Source organism: Neolamprologus brichardi, chromosome 7 (assembly GCF_056152115.1).
Source record: "Neolamprologus brichardi isolate AB-2024 chromosome 7, ASM5615211v1, whole genome shotgun sequence".
Classification (NCBI taxonomy): domain Eukaryota; kingdom Metazoa; phylum Chordata; class Actinopteri; order Cichliformes; family Cichlidae; genus Neolamprologus; species Neolamprologus brichardi.
In genome coordinates, this window is record NC_142110.1 from 13,713,513 (window position 1) to 13,730,949 (window position 17,437).

Below are 17,437 nucleotides of genomic sequence, written 5' to 3' on the forward strand. Positions count from 1 at the left end.
TCAGAGAGCCACATAACGTGGAAAACGCTTCATGTGAGTGAAAGTCACGAGCCGTGTTACACAGGACTTTGCCTCAAGGAACAGACAGTACTACAACTCAGAGTGTGTTTGTTCAGTTGGCTCGCAGAGGACGTACCGAGTTGGCGAAATGCAAAATACCATTCAGCTCATGTCATCACTCCACACTTCCTTGCCAGCTTTTCCTACGTCACTCCTTATCGGCGATCTCTATAAAAAAGCAGGACACTGGGAAATTCCACTGCTGGAAGGCGGATCACATTCTGTACTCTGCGTCACCGTGTCACGATGCCCCTTACAAGATCTCCAACGTTGTTTTTTCCACGTTTGTGATATAACCAAAAAAATGTGAAAAAACAAAACAGGGGGGGCACTTGTATCACTGATGGGGACAGAATAACAAACCACAGCCACCTGTGTGCAGGCGATGAAGAGCAGCTGCTCCTCAGCATACAGGAGTGCCTGTTCCTGCCAGAGTGAGACGGCTCACTGGGTGGCACGTGTGCCGGGGGGAGGGTGACTCTGCGAGTGTGTGTGTGTGTGTTTGTGTGGGAAGACAACAGAAAGGCTCTCATTTTAGAAGTCCTACTTGGGTCATATCAAAGCCAGCTAACCATTACAAGGCATAATAAGGGTGTTGAGACAGTTGTATACTGGAAATACACATGAAATATATTTTAGTATGCATGTGTCTACTGTACACACACACACAAAAGGAAAAAAACAGTTCCTAACATATGCATCAATAGTTTGGTGACGTTTAATTTGCATAAAGTACATGAACCTGTTTAGAAAATAGATTTCCAGTATAAGCTTAAAAATAGAGGCTTTTGTAGAAACATTAGTGATGCAGTTCTTTAATTCCTCCAGAGCTGCTCGCTAGGTTAATATCCCTACTCCTGACTAATGAACAGATTTCTATACATGTTTTTCTTCAATATTCAATCCTGTAAAATCTTAACTTGGAACCACACTTTATTAGTTTTGGTCTTACCGTCTTTCCTTGTGACAGTGCAGTAACCACCACCTAACGTGATCCATGGCGTCTTGTTTGCCTTTTACTGCAGCGGGTCGGCCGGTTGCCGTCGATGATAAAAACAGCCCAACACAAACATCTTAATAAAATGTTCTCCATTGTATTCTGTCATGTTCATGTTGCCTGGTACACATTTGAAGAGAATTTCACTTCAGGTCCCCATGTATGGCCATTTCAAATCAACATAAAATGTTACATGATACTCCAGCATCAGTACAGGCAAACTTTGAGAATGATCACTTTTTTTTTTTTTTTTTTTTTTTGACATTGGTTCTGGTCAAGAAGTTAAAACAACTTTCTAAAGCCCTAATGAGCACCAGTCAGTCATTGCATTCTAAATCTTAAAATATCCTCTAATGACTGGAAAACAGAACTACTGGGCTCTTAAGGTGAAAAATATGACATCTGAAACTTTAAAAACAATAGAAATGCCAAATATTACACAGTGTTCTTGACAATGAATCTCTTCAGTCTAGGCTAAACATTGGACCAACTGAGGTTTTCCAAGGCTAAAGCTTCATTACGTTAAACTTTAAACGATCACCTTTGGAATCTATTGGATATGGAGAAGTCTACCTCGGTATGAGGGCACATCATCGAGAGAATACATGCAAAAAGTCCCACTAAACAAATTAAGCAGCAAGTTAAAACATGACGCTTTCAAACAAATCATAACACAAGAGTGAAAATGTGAATGTTATGTGAAAATTATAATCAAGCACGGTGACAAATGTGATTGAGGTGAAGTCGAAACAAAAGTCACGAGCTGGTCTGAGGCAGTGAAATCTCAAAGAATTATTTATTGTGCAACAGTTTGTAGAGCTTGGTGAGATTCTTCTGTTGCAGCCTTGTCTGAGGTATCTGCATCTGCTGCAGCTTTCACTGATACTGTGTCACCCTCAGCCAGTGTAGCCATGTCTTTGTTCACATCTACCTCCTCTTTCTTGCCCGCGACGTCCCCGTGCGACGATGCTGCGTCTGCAAAATCCATATCTGTAGCTACCGTATCGGCTACGACTGTGTCCTGAGAAACGATTTCTGGAGAAACATTGTCCACAGCTGCAGCGTCCACGGCAGGCTTATTCGTGCCTGTGCTGTTTGATGCGCTTGTGTCAGAGGGCACCTGACCAGTCCTCTCTACGTAGAAGAGGATGTAGGCTTTGGCCTTCCTCACTGTATCCTCATTGGTCAGAGTCACTGTGCTGTCGTTGAAGTGGTACCAGTGACCCTCATGGCTGCCGTACGCTGTATAATGCCCCGACCCAACCCTGTGAACACAAACACACGTCATATTCTGCTGCCTGCTTTCATGTAAGACTTCATCTATCGTTGCTGAAGCAAGAGGGGAGAATTCAGCTTGACAATATAGCAGCAGTGCAACACTGCCACCTAGCGGCCAAAGACAAAAGCACTTTGATTCTGTTTGAATCTAAATGTGTTTTCAAGGACTTGCAGCCTAATGCCTTTTAGCAGCTACATGAATTTTTAAACTGCAGCTTTCACAAAGCGGATGTGATCCGGCTATACAGTCACTCAAAGCTGGCAGATAATAATGCACAGATCCATAACCCAGTCTTGATTGCATGCTAGGATTCAGTACCTTATTCTTCTACAACACAAAAAATACACTTGTACAAAAAAAAAAAAAAAAAAAAAAAAACATGGATCAAGCTGGCCCTTTTAACCAGAGGAAATAATTAGTTATATTATATAACTATAATTAGTTATATAATTATATGTAGTTATAATAAGTTAAATCAGTTATTAATTATAGCTTTGATTCATGACCTCTAAACATGGACGATTCTTGACTAAGAAAGCTGTGTAATTACCGCATTTTACGCCATCTAACAAATCAGGAAAGCCAGACTCAACAATGTTAAACTACTCACCCAGATCCATGATGCACCACGACAGCAACAAGGTCATACAGGCAGCTCCCTGGTAATGACTTCTCTGGCTGCAAACACAACAGAGCAAAAGGAAAATGCTGTGGAAATGCCCTTAACACCTGGAAGTGGATACAAGCCACAAACTGGCAGACAGACAATAATCAAAACAGTTTACACTCCTTCAGTTATGAGTAGAGATGTACGCGATTAATGGACTACATGTTTAAACGCTGCTGCACTATCTAGTCAGTACCAGAATTACGAGTCAGTTAAGCCTGTTTTTCTTATTTTATTCATGTACAACAGCAGTTACTGGTTGAGCTGGGATACAGGGACACTGACCACTTCCCGTTCACCACACTTCTGATGGCAGTTGAACAGATTAAAGCAAGTAACAACCATGGTAACAAGGCTGTTTTGCAGTATTTTGATGTTTTAAAAAACAAACAAAAAATAAAACAAAGTAGTTGTATATCAGCTTCGCCGGAATAAACTGGATTAGAGCCAAGCAGCCGAGGCCAGGTGTGACCACATTCTTCATGTGGAAGCTCCCAGAAAAGAAGGTCACCGCTGCTAGCACTGCTGAACTCACAGAGCCAAAACAATCTCACTCAGTGTGTGTTTGCAATGGTTTAAGATGTGTCACACTTTTAGTGAGGATTAAAACATGATTTTATTAACAAGGAAAATTATTGTTTTCATAGACAAAATTATTTCTATGAAAAATGCTAAAATTTCTCCATTTAAATTCTGTTCACTTTTTAATGTTTTCCGAGGATTTTCTGTCGTTTTGACTAGACCAGTTTTTCCTGTTATTTAGCAAATTAGCTGCCAACATCCCGAGCTCCCACTCATTACTTGCATTTGTGTACATGTGTTGCTTGACCTTCTGTGTGAAGAACAATGTACAAGACTATTTTTATCTGTTGACAGAGCAAAAGGAGCAGATCTGCAACTGACCTCTTGGACTGAAAAAAAAAGTCACACAAACATTAAAAATTTATGTTTGCTAATAATTTTAAAGTACAAACCCAATTCCAAAATAATGTAAAAACAAAAAAAAGAAAGTTTTACTACTGTTTACGTTCAACTCCATCTTGGATTGCTAACTCAGGGTTGGTGGGCTCTGCCGACTTTCCTAATGAGAAATAAAAGCTGAGTGGGCATTCCACATCAAATTCCATATGGGAACTCGGAAATCCTGAATCCTGGCTGGAACTTGAAATAGGGCCTTGGAAAGACACCATCAACACTGAAAGGTACATATGGGTTTTAGAGCATCCAGATGACATCTTTTTCAAGGTTGGCCTTGCATATTTCAGCAAAACAATGCTAAACTTTATATGTAACCCTGTCACTGCTCCTTTGAGAAGTGTTGCTGTATATAAAATATATACAATTAGCTTATATATTGCTTAAAAAGGTACATTTTCTCAGTTTAAACACTGGATGTGTTTTCTATGTTCAATTATGAATCAAATATAGATTTATGAGACATTGGCATTTTACAGTGTCCCAACTACTTAGGAATTGTGGTTGTATGTTAGGAGAAGCTCTCGTATTATAACAAAAAACTGACATACTTATTGCACAGCGGTCAGAAAAGCGATTTGCTGTAGAATAGCACCCCCTGAAGCTCTGGAGCATTCAGACAAACAAGATTAACACTTGTCACAAGTACTCTGAATTCCAGACCTTACATAAAGATCTAATCAAAAGCAGTTTATGCCCAGTATAAAACTGTTTGCACTCTGAAATGAAATGAAATAGACACTCCATGTCCCCGAATCAGACATAGGTGTGAATCAGCCATCACAGCATCTTGCAAAGTTGTGAACACAAGCACGGACCTCCTACGTAACCAGCTGGAGATCTATCAGAAAGTCACAAATGCAGGTGGTAACCACTGATCCAATAATGAAAAATGCATTCGCTACAGATGGTAGTTTAACAACCCAGGTCTGTGCAAGTAACAAAAGTAACAAAACTATAATGCTTCATTACAAAAAATTCAAACTAGCACAAGTAAACTACGTTCCTGTTGTGATCTTTCCTACCACACTGACTTGAATACCAACAAATCTCCACAATGGTAATTTCTGTGAACTTGTTTTTCTGTCGTAAGAGCAGAAAAATGGAAAAAGAAGATCATCACTGGCTGTACAAGTGTTTACTGATACAGCACTGTGAGCTTTTAGGAGCCAACAAAATTGTAGCAAATTTCATTTACTGCAGTTTTTATGAATTTTAGCTGGTGTGTTTTTCTCACCAACCTACTCTGGCCTTTGTATTATCTGCCATTAAAAGCATATCTTACCCTCTCCTGATTAAACTGCAGATCAACATTTGATCTGACTCTTAAATGTAGCTGTTGTGGAAAAACAAAGAAAATAAAAAGTCTGTCAGTGTTGGGCTCACCTCAAGTAAGTAGCCTCTCATGTCCAGACCTTTCAGTGGAAATTCTACATAGGTATCCACCTTGTTTCTCAAAAAGGCAGTCCAGTGGAACCGTTTTAGATGCAGGCACAAAACCTATGAGTAGAAACAAAAGTGCAATTTATTTAAGAAGTAAAAGCAAACATATGTTTTTATAGTTTCATAGTAGATACAGTGAAGTGTATATTAAAATATATATTAAAAAAAAACCTTTGGCAGCTTCTGGATCCAAAATTTCTTGGTTGATTTCTGTCTCTTTTTACACTTATGGCAGTAGTACAGCTCTGTGTCATCGAGTTCTTCCAGGTCGGTGAAGCTATGTAAGCAGTCTTAAAGAAAAACAAAAACGAATACACACAAAAAAGATTGAAAAGCTCTAAAGAATTTTAGTGTCACAAACTTTGAAACTAGGTCTATAAAAGATCATTTTTGACTACAAGAAACTTACCACGTAGAGTGCATGTTGGCACTGGCTCTTGGTCCTTATTTCTCTTTTGTCTGAACTGACTGGGAATGTCCAAAGACAGATCTGAGTAACAAACACACAAGGGGAAAAACATGACATGTCATGCACCATCAGGCTATATCAAATTTAACTCTATAACTCTATAATAAATGGGTTTCCATTCATTTATTTGCTTTATTATGTAGAGCAACAATAAAAAGATTTGCTACAGAAACCCAAATTTATTTTTGTGTTATCTTGTCAAACACTGACACATAAACTTTGCTGTATGGGACAACAAAAGCAGCTCAGTGTGTGGTTTCACTGACAAAGGTTTATGTCTTACCAAGAAATGGATCAAACTTTCGAGATTCTGTCCCACAAATTAGGCAGTTGACTTCATTCTGAAGTATACCACCAAAAATGGATGTCACAACACTGGCGGTCCCATTTCTGTAAAGAATAAAAAAAACCAAACAAACCATGCAGTAGCTTTTACATTCAAGTTATAGTGACTTACTGCTAAATATGGTCATGCCGATAGTATATTGTTACAACTAGTCTGTTTTAACTGGAAAAAAGTAGGAAATATTAACTATATGCAAAAAAATTCAGGATCCCGCTGAGACAACAAAAGCAAAATCAGTGTATGGTTAGAAGGACTCACGTGCAGCATTTGCCATCTGTACTAGAGAGTCTGACTCCATCCTGAGGTGAGACTGGATGAGACGCCCCGTTACGGCTGTACTGTAGCTCCCTGTGGAGGTGGTCCAGTAAGTAACGCATGAATTCATGGGCATCCTGCTGCTGATAACCTCTGCACACACAAACACAGCTTTAAATTGCATCCATGCAATGACTCACAATGGTTTATTGCAGTTTTTTGATACACAATGCACCTTTGTTAGTAGTGTGACTAAAAACGGTAACACTTCGGAACAACAACAGAAGTGAAACGGAAACAGTTTCCTGCTCTGCATTAGCAGCTTAACTTATAGAAAACAGTTTTTACAATGTGGGTGTACCTGAAACTTGGCATGATTTTCCATATGGCATAAAACAAGGAGTCTGGACTGAAGGCGGTCTGGTTCCCTTGCCATAGGGAACAGAGAGTTTTCCTGAATTCCTCCACCAAAGATCTGTTCAACATAAAGCAACTTTAATTTAGACTTAACCGAAATAATTTTCTGGATTTTTAAATTATACCTGATTTTTTCTTCTTCATTTGCCTACCTATCTTTTCCTTTTCAGCAAAAACATTAGAACTGGATGCCTTACAGAACCACTCACAACTAACAATGTTGCCAATTTTACTTGCTGAAATTAACGTTAATTATTGCCCATAATTCGTCCCTCCTTCAGAAGAGGACCTTACACACTGTTGTCCCCTTGGCTGCGGGTGTGGTACATCCTTCTTCCTGCCGTCTTACCACTGCGTAGAGCCACAGCAGGCAACTCCTTGAAATAGCAGCTGAACTGCTCGATGTTGCTGTCAAAGAAACAAATTTTGCCATCAGTCGTCTCAAACGTAACATCAGCAGACAGCCGACAGGTCACGAATTAAAGGAAAGAGCAGGAGAGTGTCAAAATAAAATGCTGGACGATTAAACGCTGGGAGAACAGGTTCAAAGCACCTTCGCATTGATTCTAAAAGTCTCTAAACCTTTAGTTGAAATAGCAATGTCCCAGTATGCCCCATGAACTGAAGCAGCGTTATCCTGAAAATATGGAAATGCTTCACTGTAGGATAAAAAGGCAATCACTCACAATGTCTATCGATTGATCTGCAGTCACATTTTCCTCAGAGGAGACAAATGGGCCCAAAACATGCTAGTAAAAATACCCCAGTATAACACACCTACCAGATCACCTCACTATAGGGATCGAGGATCCAAGTTCCAAATACACTATGTGCACAATCGTATTGGGTGACAACATCTGCAGGAGCTTCTGTATCTATTTGCAGATACAGTATAAGAGGCTTTTAACAATTTTGCCCGTTCATCCAGAAGAGCCTTTGTGAGGTTAGACACTAATGTTTAACAAGAGGGCCTGGCTCGCAATCTAAACTCTAATTCATCCCAAAGTTATTCAATAGGGTGGAGGTCGGGCTCTGCGAGACAGTCGAGCTCCCTTCTCTAAAGGTTCCCACACAGTTGGATACGATTTTCACAAATGTTGGTAAATGAAGAGTGCATGGATAGGTGCTTGATTTTATACAGCTATGTTAAAGGGTCTGAATTCACTGATTAAGAGGTGTGGCTCAAAGTTACATACAATGTATGTACATGCTTTCAAACAAAGATAACTTCATATTTGAAGGGATGATGCTGGAACCTAACATACATCCAAACTTTGGACTTTTAAAGCAAGAGTAAGTGTGGAAAACCTGAAAAACACATGCTGTGGTCCACACAAGGTTTTAACCTTTGCTTTCATGTTTGTTGGCAACCATGAATGAAAAAAAACTACAGCTGAAACTGTCTTAATACATCTAATTATTTATTCACTGACTTTAAAGAGGCAGCAGAAGTTGCCAGGTGATGACAACCTGACAAAATAAAATTCAAAGCAACAAATTTGCTTATTCGTGACATTTTTTAGATGTTCAAATTACTAATCAATATATTGAAAACGGAAAAAAAAAGATATTTTGCAAGAATACTAGCTTTGTTGTCTGTAAATGTGGAACCCCATTGCTCTAATCCTTTAGCATTGTGACTAAATGTGTATTATCTGGGAAACCTGGCCTTTGACTGTGTCTTGTTTCCAAGCAGCCTCTGTAATCCCCCTAACTGTGCCCCAGACTATATTAATAAAGGATGACTGCTCGTGGGGCCCTGGCTCTACAGGGGCAGAGCCACTGAATCGTGCCACAGACTCGGTTCACCACCCACATACCTCGTCCTCAGTGCACTTACCTGAGGGACTGCAGAATGGCATTCATGAAGCATGTGTTTCCAAGGTTGCGCAGGCCTGTAGCACCTAGAGCCACGCCATCCTGAGAGAGAAGAGTATATGTGCATGTTTAAAGCCACATGGAAAAATTCTGCTTTAAACTGACATTTAAAGTCAGTTGGCGTACAGCTCTATAAAGACGCTGTGACTCATTTAATTGAAGCCCTGCACCACAGTGTAAAAAAATAGTCTTGTAAAAGTTTTAAGGAGTGGTGCAGTCTTTTGTGCTGGGAGTGGGATTCTAAAGTAGCTGCTATCTTTACTTCTTTTTTCAAGGCAGCAAACATTTGCCTTGAACTATTACTTACACTGTCTTTTAACAGCTTGCCATCTCCTGCTGGGCTATCCTGAAGTTTCCTTTTCCTCTGTCGCTCACCCATTAGTGCTGAACTGTAGGCAGAAAAGATTACTTGCGTCACCCGGATAAAGCAGATTACTTTGGTGCATGTCTTAACTTGCCTAGCATACTCTTAGAGTAGGGCTACAGGTATCAATTATTTTAGTAATCAAGTAATCTATCGATACTGAAATATTTTTAAGTTGAACTGTTTTACAAAATCTCTAATGAAAAAAACAAACTAAACTCTCTGATTGTACAAACATGCCACATTGAATTACATTTTTAACTAAACATTTTCTTTAATGCAGAACTATAGAAATAATCTCAAGTAGAGTCAAAGGTCAAACTTGAATAAAACAAGATGTATATGCAAACTTGTCCAAAATAAAGACAATGTTGGATAATACCTCCCACTCACTGCATGACATGCTGGTCAGTCACAGGAGCACGTTCAGTGAAAGACAGAGTACCAAAAAGCACCACTGAACGACACAGGAAATCATTCCTGCCTGTGGCCATCTCCCCGTACTACACATCCACTTAACACACTGTATAATGCAATAGCTACACCCTTTTTGCACATGCTCTCCTCTTATTCAGCTATTTATTAATAGTGACTTATATGTATATAAGTCATGTATATATTGTGTCTATTTCTTACTTAGTGTATTGTCTTTGTTACCGTTTATACTGGAGCACTGTAACCAAAATAATTTCCCCTAGGGATCAATAAAGTATTCTGATTCTGAAACTAAACTAAAGCATAAAAACTTACCTTTACTATATTCTTGGAAGGTTCTTCCTATGTTGATGTTTTAGTGTTGTTGAAACAGACGTTTTGTAGACATTAATTAATACTGATAATAATTCAGTGTCCAGCTTAACAACCACCAGGACAATGACTCAGAATGTACTGGCCCGTGTACAATTTTCATTGTATTGTTTAAAAAAAGCTGTTTAATTAATACAATTTTTTATATTACTTCAATTTCAATCTGAACAGTGTTACAAAAGCCTTGAAATTATTATAGTTTACTACACTCCCCCCCTCCCCCCCCCCCCCCCTTTAGACTCATCCCTGTTTGCTGCAGGTTTCACTTCAATGTAAAATAGGACAGCTGCCAGCCTTCAGTAAGCTGTATAATTTAAACATGGTGTTAGACTAAGTTAACAGTTCATCTGCAGATTTTAATACGACTTCTGGAGATTTACTGCAGGTTTTTGCGCGGTGTAGAACAAATGGCGGTGGATGGAGCAGCTACAAAGTTTGTCTGAGTTTGTTGATCGGGTGCTTTGATGACGACCTCCTGCTAGCTGTTTCCCAGTAAGGATTTTATTGGTGATCACTGTTCCTATGATCATTCCTATGTTTTTTTCACTCAGTCTAAGCTCAGCGTGGCTCCACCTCTGTATACAAACTCCGGCTACGCGTTTAATTATGTCAGCATCATCATCGCTGCTGCTGTTGTGTTTTTGTTCAAAACTGGGAGCTGTGTGGGCTTAATGTTGTCAAACTTTCTATTCATATGCTGGTCCTTAATATGTTTGAATTTCTGTTTTTTGTGACAAATGCAGGTGAAAAACTCGCATTTACATCATTTAACACAACGGTGTGTGTGTGTTAAATGAACCATTGAAGCAAAGAATTTGCATTGACAATTTTTTATAATCGAACTACTCGATGAATCATTGCAGCCCTACTCTTGAGATATCAAAACAAATTGACCTTTTTAAACAGTAAAAGGCAACCATGACAGTAAAATGAGGAACATATTGTTCAATACTTACTTTTCTAAACTCTGAAGATGTTCCCGCAACTTCTGCACTTGCCCAAGTTTGGTGTCGTTCACAACAAATTCATCACATCTGTAACTATTAAATACACATTAACAACAACATATTATTATTACAAATATACTAATATTGTTACATCTTAGCATAGAAATGTGGAAGAAATGATTACAATCGATACAGATTTAAATCAAGTTGGATCATTTTATTTATTTATTTTTTTTAAATGACAACACAATCCTCTGACTGGTAAGAGATGAGTCAGACTGTAGTCAGAGAGAACACTTACCAAAACACACTGTAGCTGCTGCAGTCCATGCAAACAGAATGATGGATTTTCTCTTTTTCATGTTTCTCACCCTTCCTTTGACTAACACAAAGGACTTGATTCTCTTCAAAGTGTTTCTTTGCATGCCCATTGACATATCTGTGAGGAAAGAGACAGCTTTATAAACACACATCTGGAATTTTCTTGAAATGACTCAATAGTTATGCTCAAAAATGTATTTACTTTTGGTTAAAAGGTTTTACGCAATTACGCAAGGGGAATGTTTTAAAATCAGAAGTGTTTTTTCCCCTCCCAGAAGTTTAACAAATGTTTGTTGTGTTATAAAGCTTACAAGTGTGAATTGAATTCTGGAAACACATTTTTTGTTTAAAAAAAAAAAAGGTTTGGCAGAATATTTTTTTACGTTTTATTAAACAGAATAAGCACAGGCTAGGGCCAGTAGGATCGATCATATTAAAATCACAACTGAGGGTTTTTCACAGTCATCTCAGTGACCACCGGCTGCAGTCTACACCGCTTTATTTAGTGTGTCCTTAAGTGACTGAATGATTGAAGCTGTTTGTCCCAAAGTCAATAGCTTCCTTAATAAAATTACTAAGAGGGCGGTTTAGCGAACAAAACAAAACCCAAACTCACCGTCCACAATGAACCATCAGACAAGTAAGGCAAATCCATGGACTTTTATTAGACCTGCAAACTAAACATAAAAGATGATTCCGTTTAATGAACTCGCATATGTAAATAAATAATTCTCTCAACAGTCATAAAGATATGGCGAATTGTGATTTGCCCTTGCGATATCTGCTGTTGACTCGTGGCTAGTGCTTACCTAGCAGACAGAAATATGGCAGTCTGCTCACAAGTTGGCATCCAAAAATACTGCGCACCGAGCTACGCTTATGTACAACGAAATTAATTTTACTGAAGTAAAATGAAAGACAGAAAAACGCTCCTCTTACCGTTACAACACCAGGAGGACGGAGTACCGTTAGGGAACCTGGAAGAATCAAAGGCACCGCTTATGTTTGAGCTCAGATGAGGGCACTCCATCAGCTCACGATTGTGAGTGAACCGACGTTATAACCAGCACTAACACACCAACGGTACCGGGACCCTGGAAGCTAACAATAGTTAGCCAATTAACCTAAAACTAGCTAGCTAACGTTAGCAGATCTACTACTTCTGGTGGCGAACGCACGTTTTCCTGCTTTTGCTTACGCCGACGCGTTATGCAGCTATTGTATAGCTTCCATAATTTCACATTAAAACTGTTTACATAAATAAAAAGAGCCGCTGCTTCCACCCGCACATACTGTAAGATGAAATCGTAACCTTATCTTTGGTGTTAAGAGGTACCAGATAACTGCTGGCGCTTTCCACAAACAAATGAAAATGGAAATAACTTGAGGAAGTGACGTACTGTCTGCCGGCTCACACACACGCAGACAAAGATTAAAAACTTAACCAGATAATTTTTCCCACCACTTCCGTTTTCGTCCCCCCACCCTTTAACTGCTGCTTAAAGCTGGCCAAAGCCACGTTGTAAATCGACCTTACTCTGGGACAGCAGCTCTTTCGGTCATGTTTACTGATATTTTGATGCTCCAGTTTTTAACAAAACAGCAGCTATTTTCATTTTGAAATTGCAGGTAAACGCATAAGTAGCTTATAACACTAGTAAAGGTTATGTTCTTAGTAGTTACACAAATATTAACAACCATTTTTGCCACGTCCTCTATAACGTTTTGTTTTGTTATGTTTTTCGTCGCAGGTCATTAGTAAGTTTCCCTTGTTTAAACCTCGGTCGCCAACACGCATGCGAGCTTATGATAACGTCTGTTTTCGTGTTTCGGCATCGTGTGCTGTCCTGTAGGTGACAAAGGGACTTTAACATTTAAAAACTTTAACAGTGTCACCACGTATCTGCAATTAATCGCTGGGATTATAGTTGTAGTAAATCTGAGGATAGAGATTGTTTGCCAAATTATTAGGGAAATGTAATAATTTGTCTCTTGGGCATCACGACCACTTTACATCAATTTTGTAAAACGCAACGATGCAAGATTATCAATATTTAAGATTTTTTTTTTTATGTGGATATCATTCTGGTCAACTGGGATGTTGATGAAAAATTACTATTATTCAATCATACCTAAAAATTTACTTAATGATTTTGTTACCATTTAATAACCGAGTAAACGTGGACAGATGCTACTTCTAGCTGTTAAGCTTCATGGTCTGTTAAAATTAAATATCACTGATTAAGTAACCTATGAAAAAAGTGAACTTTTACTATTAACAATTAACAGATGAACCTATTACACAGTGTCTTTAAATGTAGAAAGTAGTCAATAACTAGGGACTTTATCCGCTGACCACATTAGCTGAAACTGCAATATGTGCCTTTTGAATATTGGAGAATAGTTTCTAATATAATCTGCACATAGCTAAAATACTTTTTCTTTAAGGCCTGTTAATTCACTAACACACATTTAAACAATTTTGCACTTAATTTTGGTCCTTCTGAAAGAGGAGGATTAAACTGATTCAAACTACGTTTTTTCTATATCATCAGCAGAGATGTACTACAAGAGTTTTATGCACATAGACATACTCCTATGAGCCAGGGTCAGCCACATGGCCAGCATAACTTGAGGTTCCTGGATAAAGGTTTGTGAGCCACCATCTGCTTATAATTTCTAAATAAGTCCTCAGATCACACCTTCAACGCTGAAACAGCACTTACTTTAGCACTTCCATTAAGCACAACCTTATTTAGGACTATGCTCCACATGAATACATTATAAAGTGAAATAACAAAGAAAAACTAGATCTTGACACTGGTCCCCTTTGCAGAAGGTGTCAAGTAATAAGCAGTAATGCAGGGTTCATCTTTCTTCACCTTTAAAGGTCCCAACGCATTCACCCCATTATTAAAAGTTATTATGCACTCACTTCTACATTATTAGTTACACATTTCTAGTACCAGGTTGGACCCCGTTTTGGCTTCAGTGCTTCCTTAATCCCTTTTTGGCATAGATTGAACATTCATCACAGATTCTGGTCCATGGACAGATCCATGCTTTGGGGTTGTCTACCCCAAATTCTAACTCTGCCCTCCAAATTTTACAGCAGAAGTTTCATCAAACAAAGCAACATTTTTCCAACTTTCGGTTGTCCCAGTTTTTAATGAACCCGTTCCAGTCTCTCTTTCCCACCTTTAGCTGTCAGCAGTGGCACTTGATGTCGTCTGCAGCCGTAGTACATCTGCTTCATGTTCAACATGTTGTACATTCAGAGATGCGCTTGTAGATATCTCAGTTGTAACGACTAAGATCTGAGTCACTGCTGCTTTCCTATCCGCTCGAAGCAGCCTGACCATTTTCCTCTGACCTCTGACATCAGCAAGGCATTTTCACTCTGAGAACTGCCACTGTATAAATTTTCTTTTTCAGGCCATCCTCTGTAAACCCTAAAGATGGTCTGTGGGAAAATTCCAGTAGATCAGTAGTTTCTGAAATACTCAGAGCAGTCTGTCTTGCACCAACAACCATGCCACATTCAAAGTAGCTTAAATCACATTGTTTCCCCTTCTGACACTCGGTTTGAACTTCAGCAGGACATCTTGACCATGCATGTGATTCTCTTATTAGAGGTTTTCTTTAAGAAGCAGATTTCATTTATTTATTTATAAAGCACATTTAATGACAACACAGAGTTGACCAAAGTGCTGTAAAAAGTAATAATTAAGCAGTGACATTAACATCAACAACAGGTAAGAAAATTAAAAGAAAATTAGGATCAAAAGAATTGGTAATTCTCATGTAGTATCGAAAGCCAAAGTGAAAAAATATGTTTTAAGATGGGATTTTTAAAAAGTGACAGTTGGGGCCTTTCTAATGTGGAGAGGTAGATTGTTCCACATTTTTGGTGCCACAACCACAAGTGCCCGATCCCCTCTATGAACCATCCTAGACTTGTGTAAGGTAAGATGCAAATGATCACTTGATTGAAGGGCTCTAGAGGGCGTACAAAGCTCTAAAAGGTCAGACAAATAGTTTGGTGCATGGCCATTTAGTGCTTTATAAGTCAAAAGTAAGATTTTACATTTAATTCTAAAAGTCACTGAAAGCCAATGAAGGGAAGCAATCACCGGAGTAATATGTTGGTGTCTCTTCACACGAGTCAAAAGGCGGGCGGTCAGATGAATAGTAATTTTCACCCTTATTCTCACCCTAATAAAGTAGTGGTCTCGCATGTTGTTTACCGACTTTTAAAAAAAATGAGCTCTTGCTCCCCACATAGCTTTCTGAAAGTGTGCTGTATTTTTTCTACCATAGTCATGGAAATGAAGCAAAATAATGTTGATTATCTACCCTAACCCCTGATTCTGTGAGTATAGTGTCGCTCTCTCCTAGATGGTAAGAAAACACCAAAGTCCATCTGTACACATTACAGCCAGCATCAGGCCCAGAGCAGATACTGTATGTGTGTACTTGCATAATTCCCACATGGAAGTCAGGAAATACCAATGAATGAAAAATATTTAAGATTGCACTGCAACACAAATATTAATATGAAAACACAATAACTCACACGCAACTCACATGCAACTCTTGCATATTGGAAACTGACATTAATATTTTAATTTATATATATATATATATATATATATATATGTATAATTCTGGTAGTTCGATCCCCTCAGTTCTGACTACCTTCCCTCTTTTTGTTACCATCCGACTACACTTATCCAGTCCGAACGACATTCCAGTGTCATTGCTGTATAGCCTGGTAGTGTGGATCAGTGAATCGATGTCTCGTTCACTCTTGGCATACAGCTTGATGTCATCCATGTACAGGAGGTGGCTGACAACTGCTCCGTTCCGTAGCCGGTATCCGTAGCCGGTCTTGTTAATGATCTCACTGAGGGGGTTCAGGCCTATGCAGAACAGCAGTGGGGACAGAGCATCTCCTTGGTAGATCCTACACTTGATGGTGACTTGTGCTATGGGCTTGGAGTTGGCCTCTAGTGTTGTATGCCACATCCCCATTGAGTTCCTGATGAAGGCTCTTAGGGTCCCGTTGATCTTGTACAATTCTAGGCATTCCAGTATCCAGCTGTGGGGCATTGAGTCATAGGCCTTCTTGTAATCAATCCAGGCAGTGCACAGGTTGGTCAGTCTGGTCTTGCAGTCTCGGCTGACTGCTCTGTCTATCAGTAGCTGGTGTTTTGCGCCTCTGGTATTCTTGCCAATTCCTTTCTGTGTCCTGCTCATGTATTGACCCATGTGCCTGTTCATCTTAGCCGCTATGATGCCTGACAGGAGCTTTCATGTAGTACTGAGGCAGGTTATTGGTCGGTAGTTGGAGGGGACCGGTCCCTTCTTAGGGTCCTCGGGGATCAGGACGGTCCGACCTTCGGTTAGCCATTCTGGGTGTCCCTCGTTAACTAGCAGCTGGTTCATTTGTGCTGCCAGACGCTCGTGGAGTGCAGTCAGCTTCTTTAGCCAGTAGGCGTGAACCATGTCGAGCCCTGGTGCTGTCCAACTCTTCATACTGGAGACCCTTTCTTGGATATCTGCCACTGTGATGGTTACTGGACCCTGTTCAGGGAGGTCGCTATGGTCTGTCCTCAGATCCACTAGCCACTGAGCATTGCCGTTATGGGTTGCATCCTTCTCCCATATGCTCTTCCAGTATTGCTCCGTCTCCAGCCTTGGTGGTGCTGTTCTCTTATTATTGTTCCCTTGCCACTGAGAGTACACCTTTGCTGGTTCTGTGGAGAACAGCTGGTTTATTCACCTGCCTTCTATCTCTCTGGTGTACCTCCTCAAGCGGCTGGCCAAGGCTGTGAGTCTTTGCTTGGCAGTTTCCAAGGCCTCAGGTATGGACAGCTTGCTGTATTTCTTATGCACCTTCTTTGTCACACCTTTCTGCAACTCCGTTAGTTGGCTAACCTCCCTCCGTGCTACTTTGATCTTGCCCTCTAGCCTCCTTCTCCATGGAGAACCAGAAGGCAACATTGCAGACATAGAGGACAGTTACAAGTACCTGGGGATCCCGCAGGCGAATGGGAACCATGAAGAGGCCGCTAGAAAAGCTGCAACCACCAAGTACCTGCAGAGGGTCAGGCAAGTCCTGAGGAGTCAGCTGAACGGTAAGAACAAGATCCGGGCCATCAACACGTACGCCCTGCCCGTGATCAGGTACCCTGCTCGGGTAATAGGCT

At 39.8% G+C, this 17,437-nt stretch overlaps 1 protein-coding gene across 1 annotated transcript; it reads right to left on the minus strand.

The window, feature by feature from the left end:
* Nucleotides 1-869: 869 nt before the first annotated feature.
* Nucleotides 870-12,667, minus strand: usp3 (ubiquitin specific peptidase 3). Its single transcript, XM_006789292.3, has 15 exons — nucleotides 12,165-12,667; nucleotides 11,842-11,902; nucleotides 11,206-11,343; nucleotides 10,914-10,997; nucleotides 9,094-9,175; nucleotides 8,749-8,828; nucleotides 7,203-7,316; nucleotides 6,853-6,966; nucleotides 6,495-6,644; nucleotides 6,174-6,280; nucleotides 5,831-5,911; nucleotides 5,593-5,711; nucleotides 5,365-5,478; nucleotides 2,947-3,014; nucleotides 870-2,322 (listed from the first exon to the last, which is right to left on the minus strand). The coding sequence occupies exons 1-15, from the start codon at nucleotides 12,253-12,255 to the stop codon at nucleotides 1,854-1,856; spliced, it is 1,872 nt and encodes a 623-aa protein (XP_006789355.1). The 5' UTR covers nucleotides 12,256-12,667; the 3' UTR covers nucleotides 870-1,853.
* Between the last annotated feature and the right edge of the window lie 4,770 nt (nucleotides 12,668-17,437).

What these genes read in the sequence shown, in the direction of transcription:
- usp3 (XM_006789292.3), bottom strand. Translation starts at nt 12,255, where the DNA reads ATGGAGTGCCCTCATCTGAGCTCAAACATAAGCGGTGCCTTTGATTCT. An exon ending in CTGATGGTTCATTGTGGACG is followed by an intron (nt 11,344 to 11,841) that starts GTGAGTTTGGGT and finishes CTTTCCTCACAG; the next exon opens with ATATGTCAATGGGCATGCAA. An exon ending in AAAGTTTGATCCATTTCTTG is followed by an intron (nt 5,912 to 6,173) that starts GTAAGACATAAA and finishes TTTGTTACTCAG; the next exon opens with ATCTGTCTTTGGACATTCCC.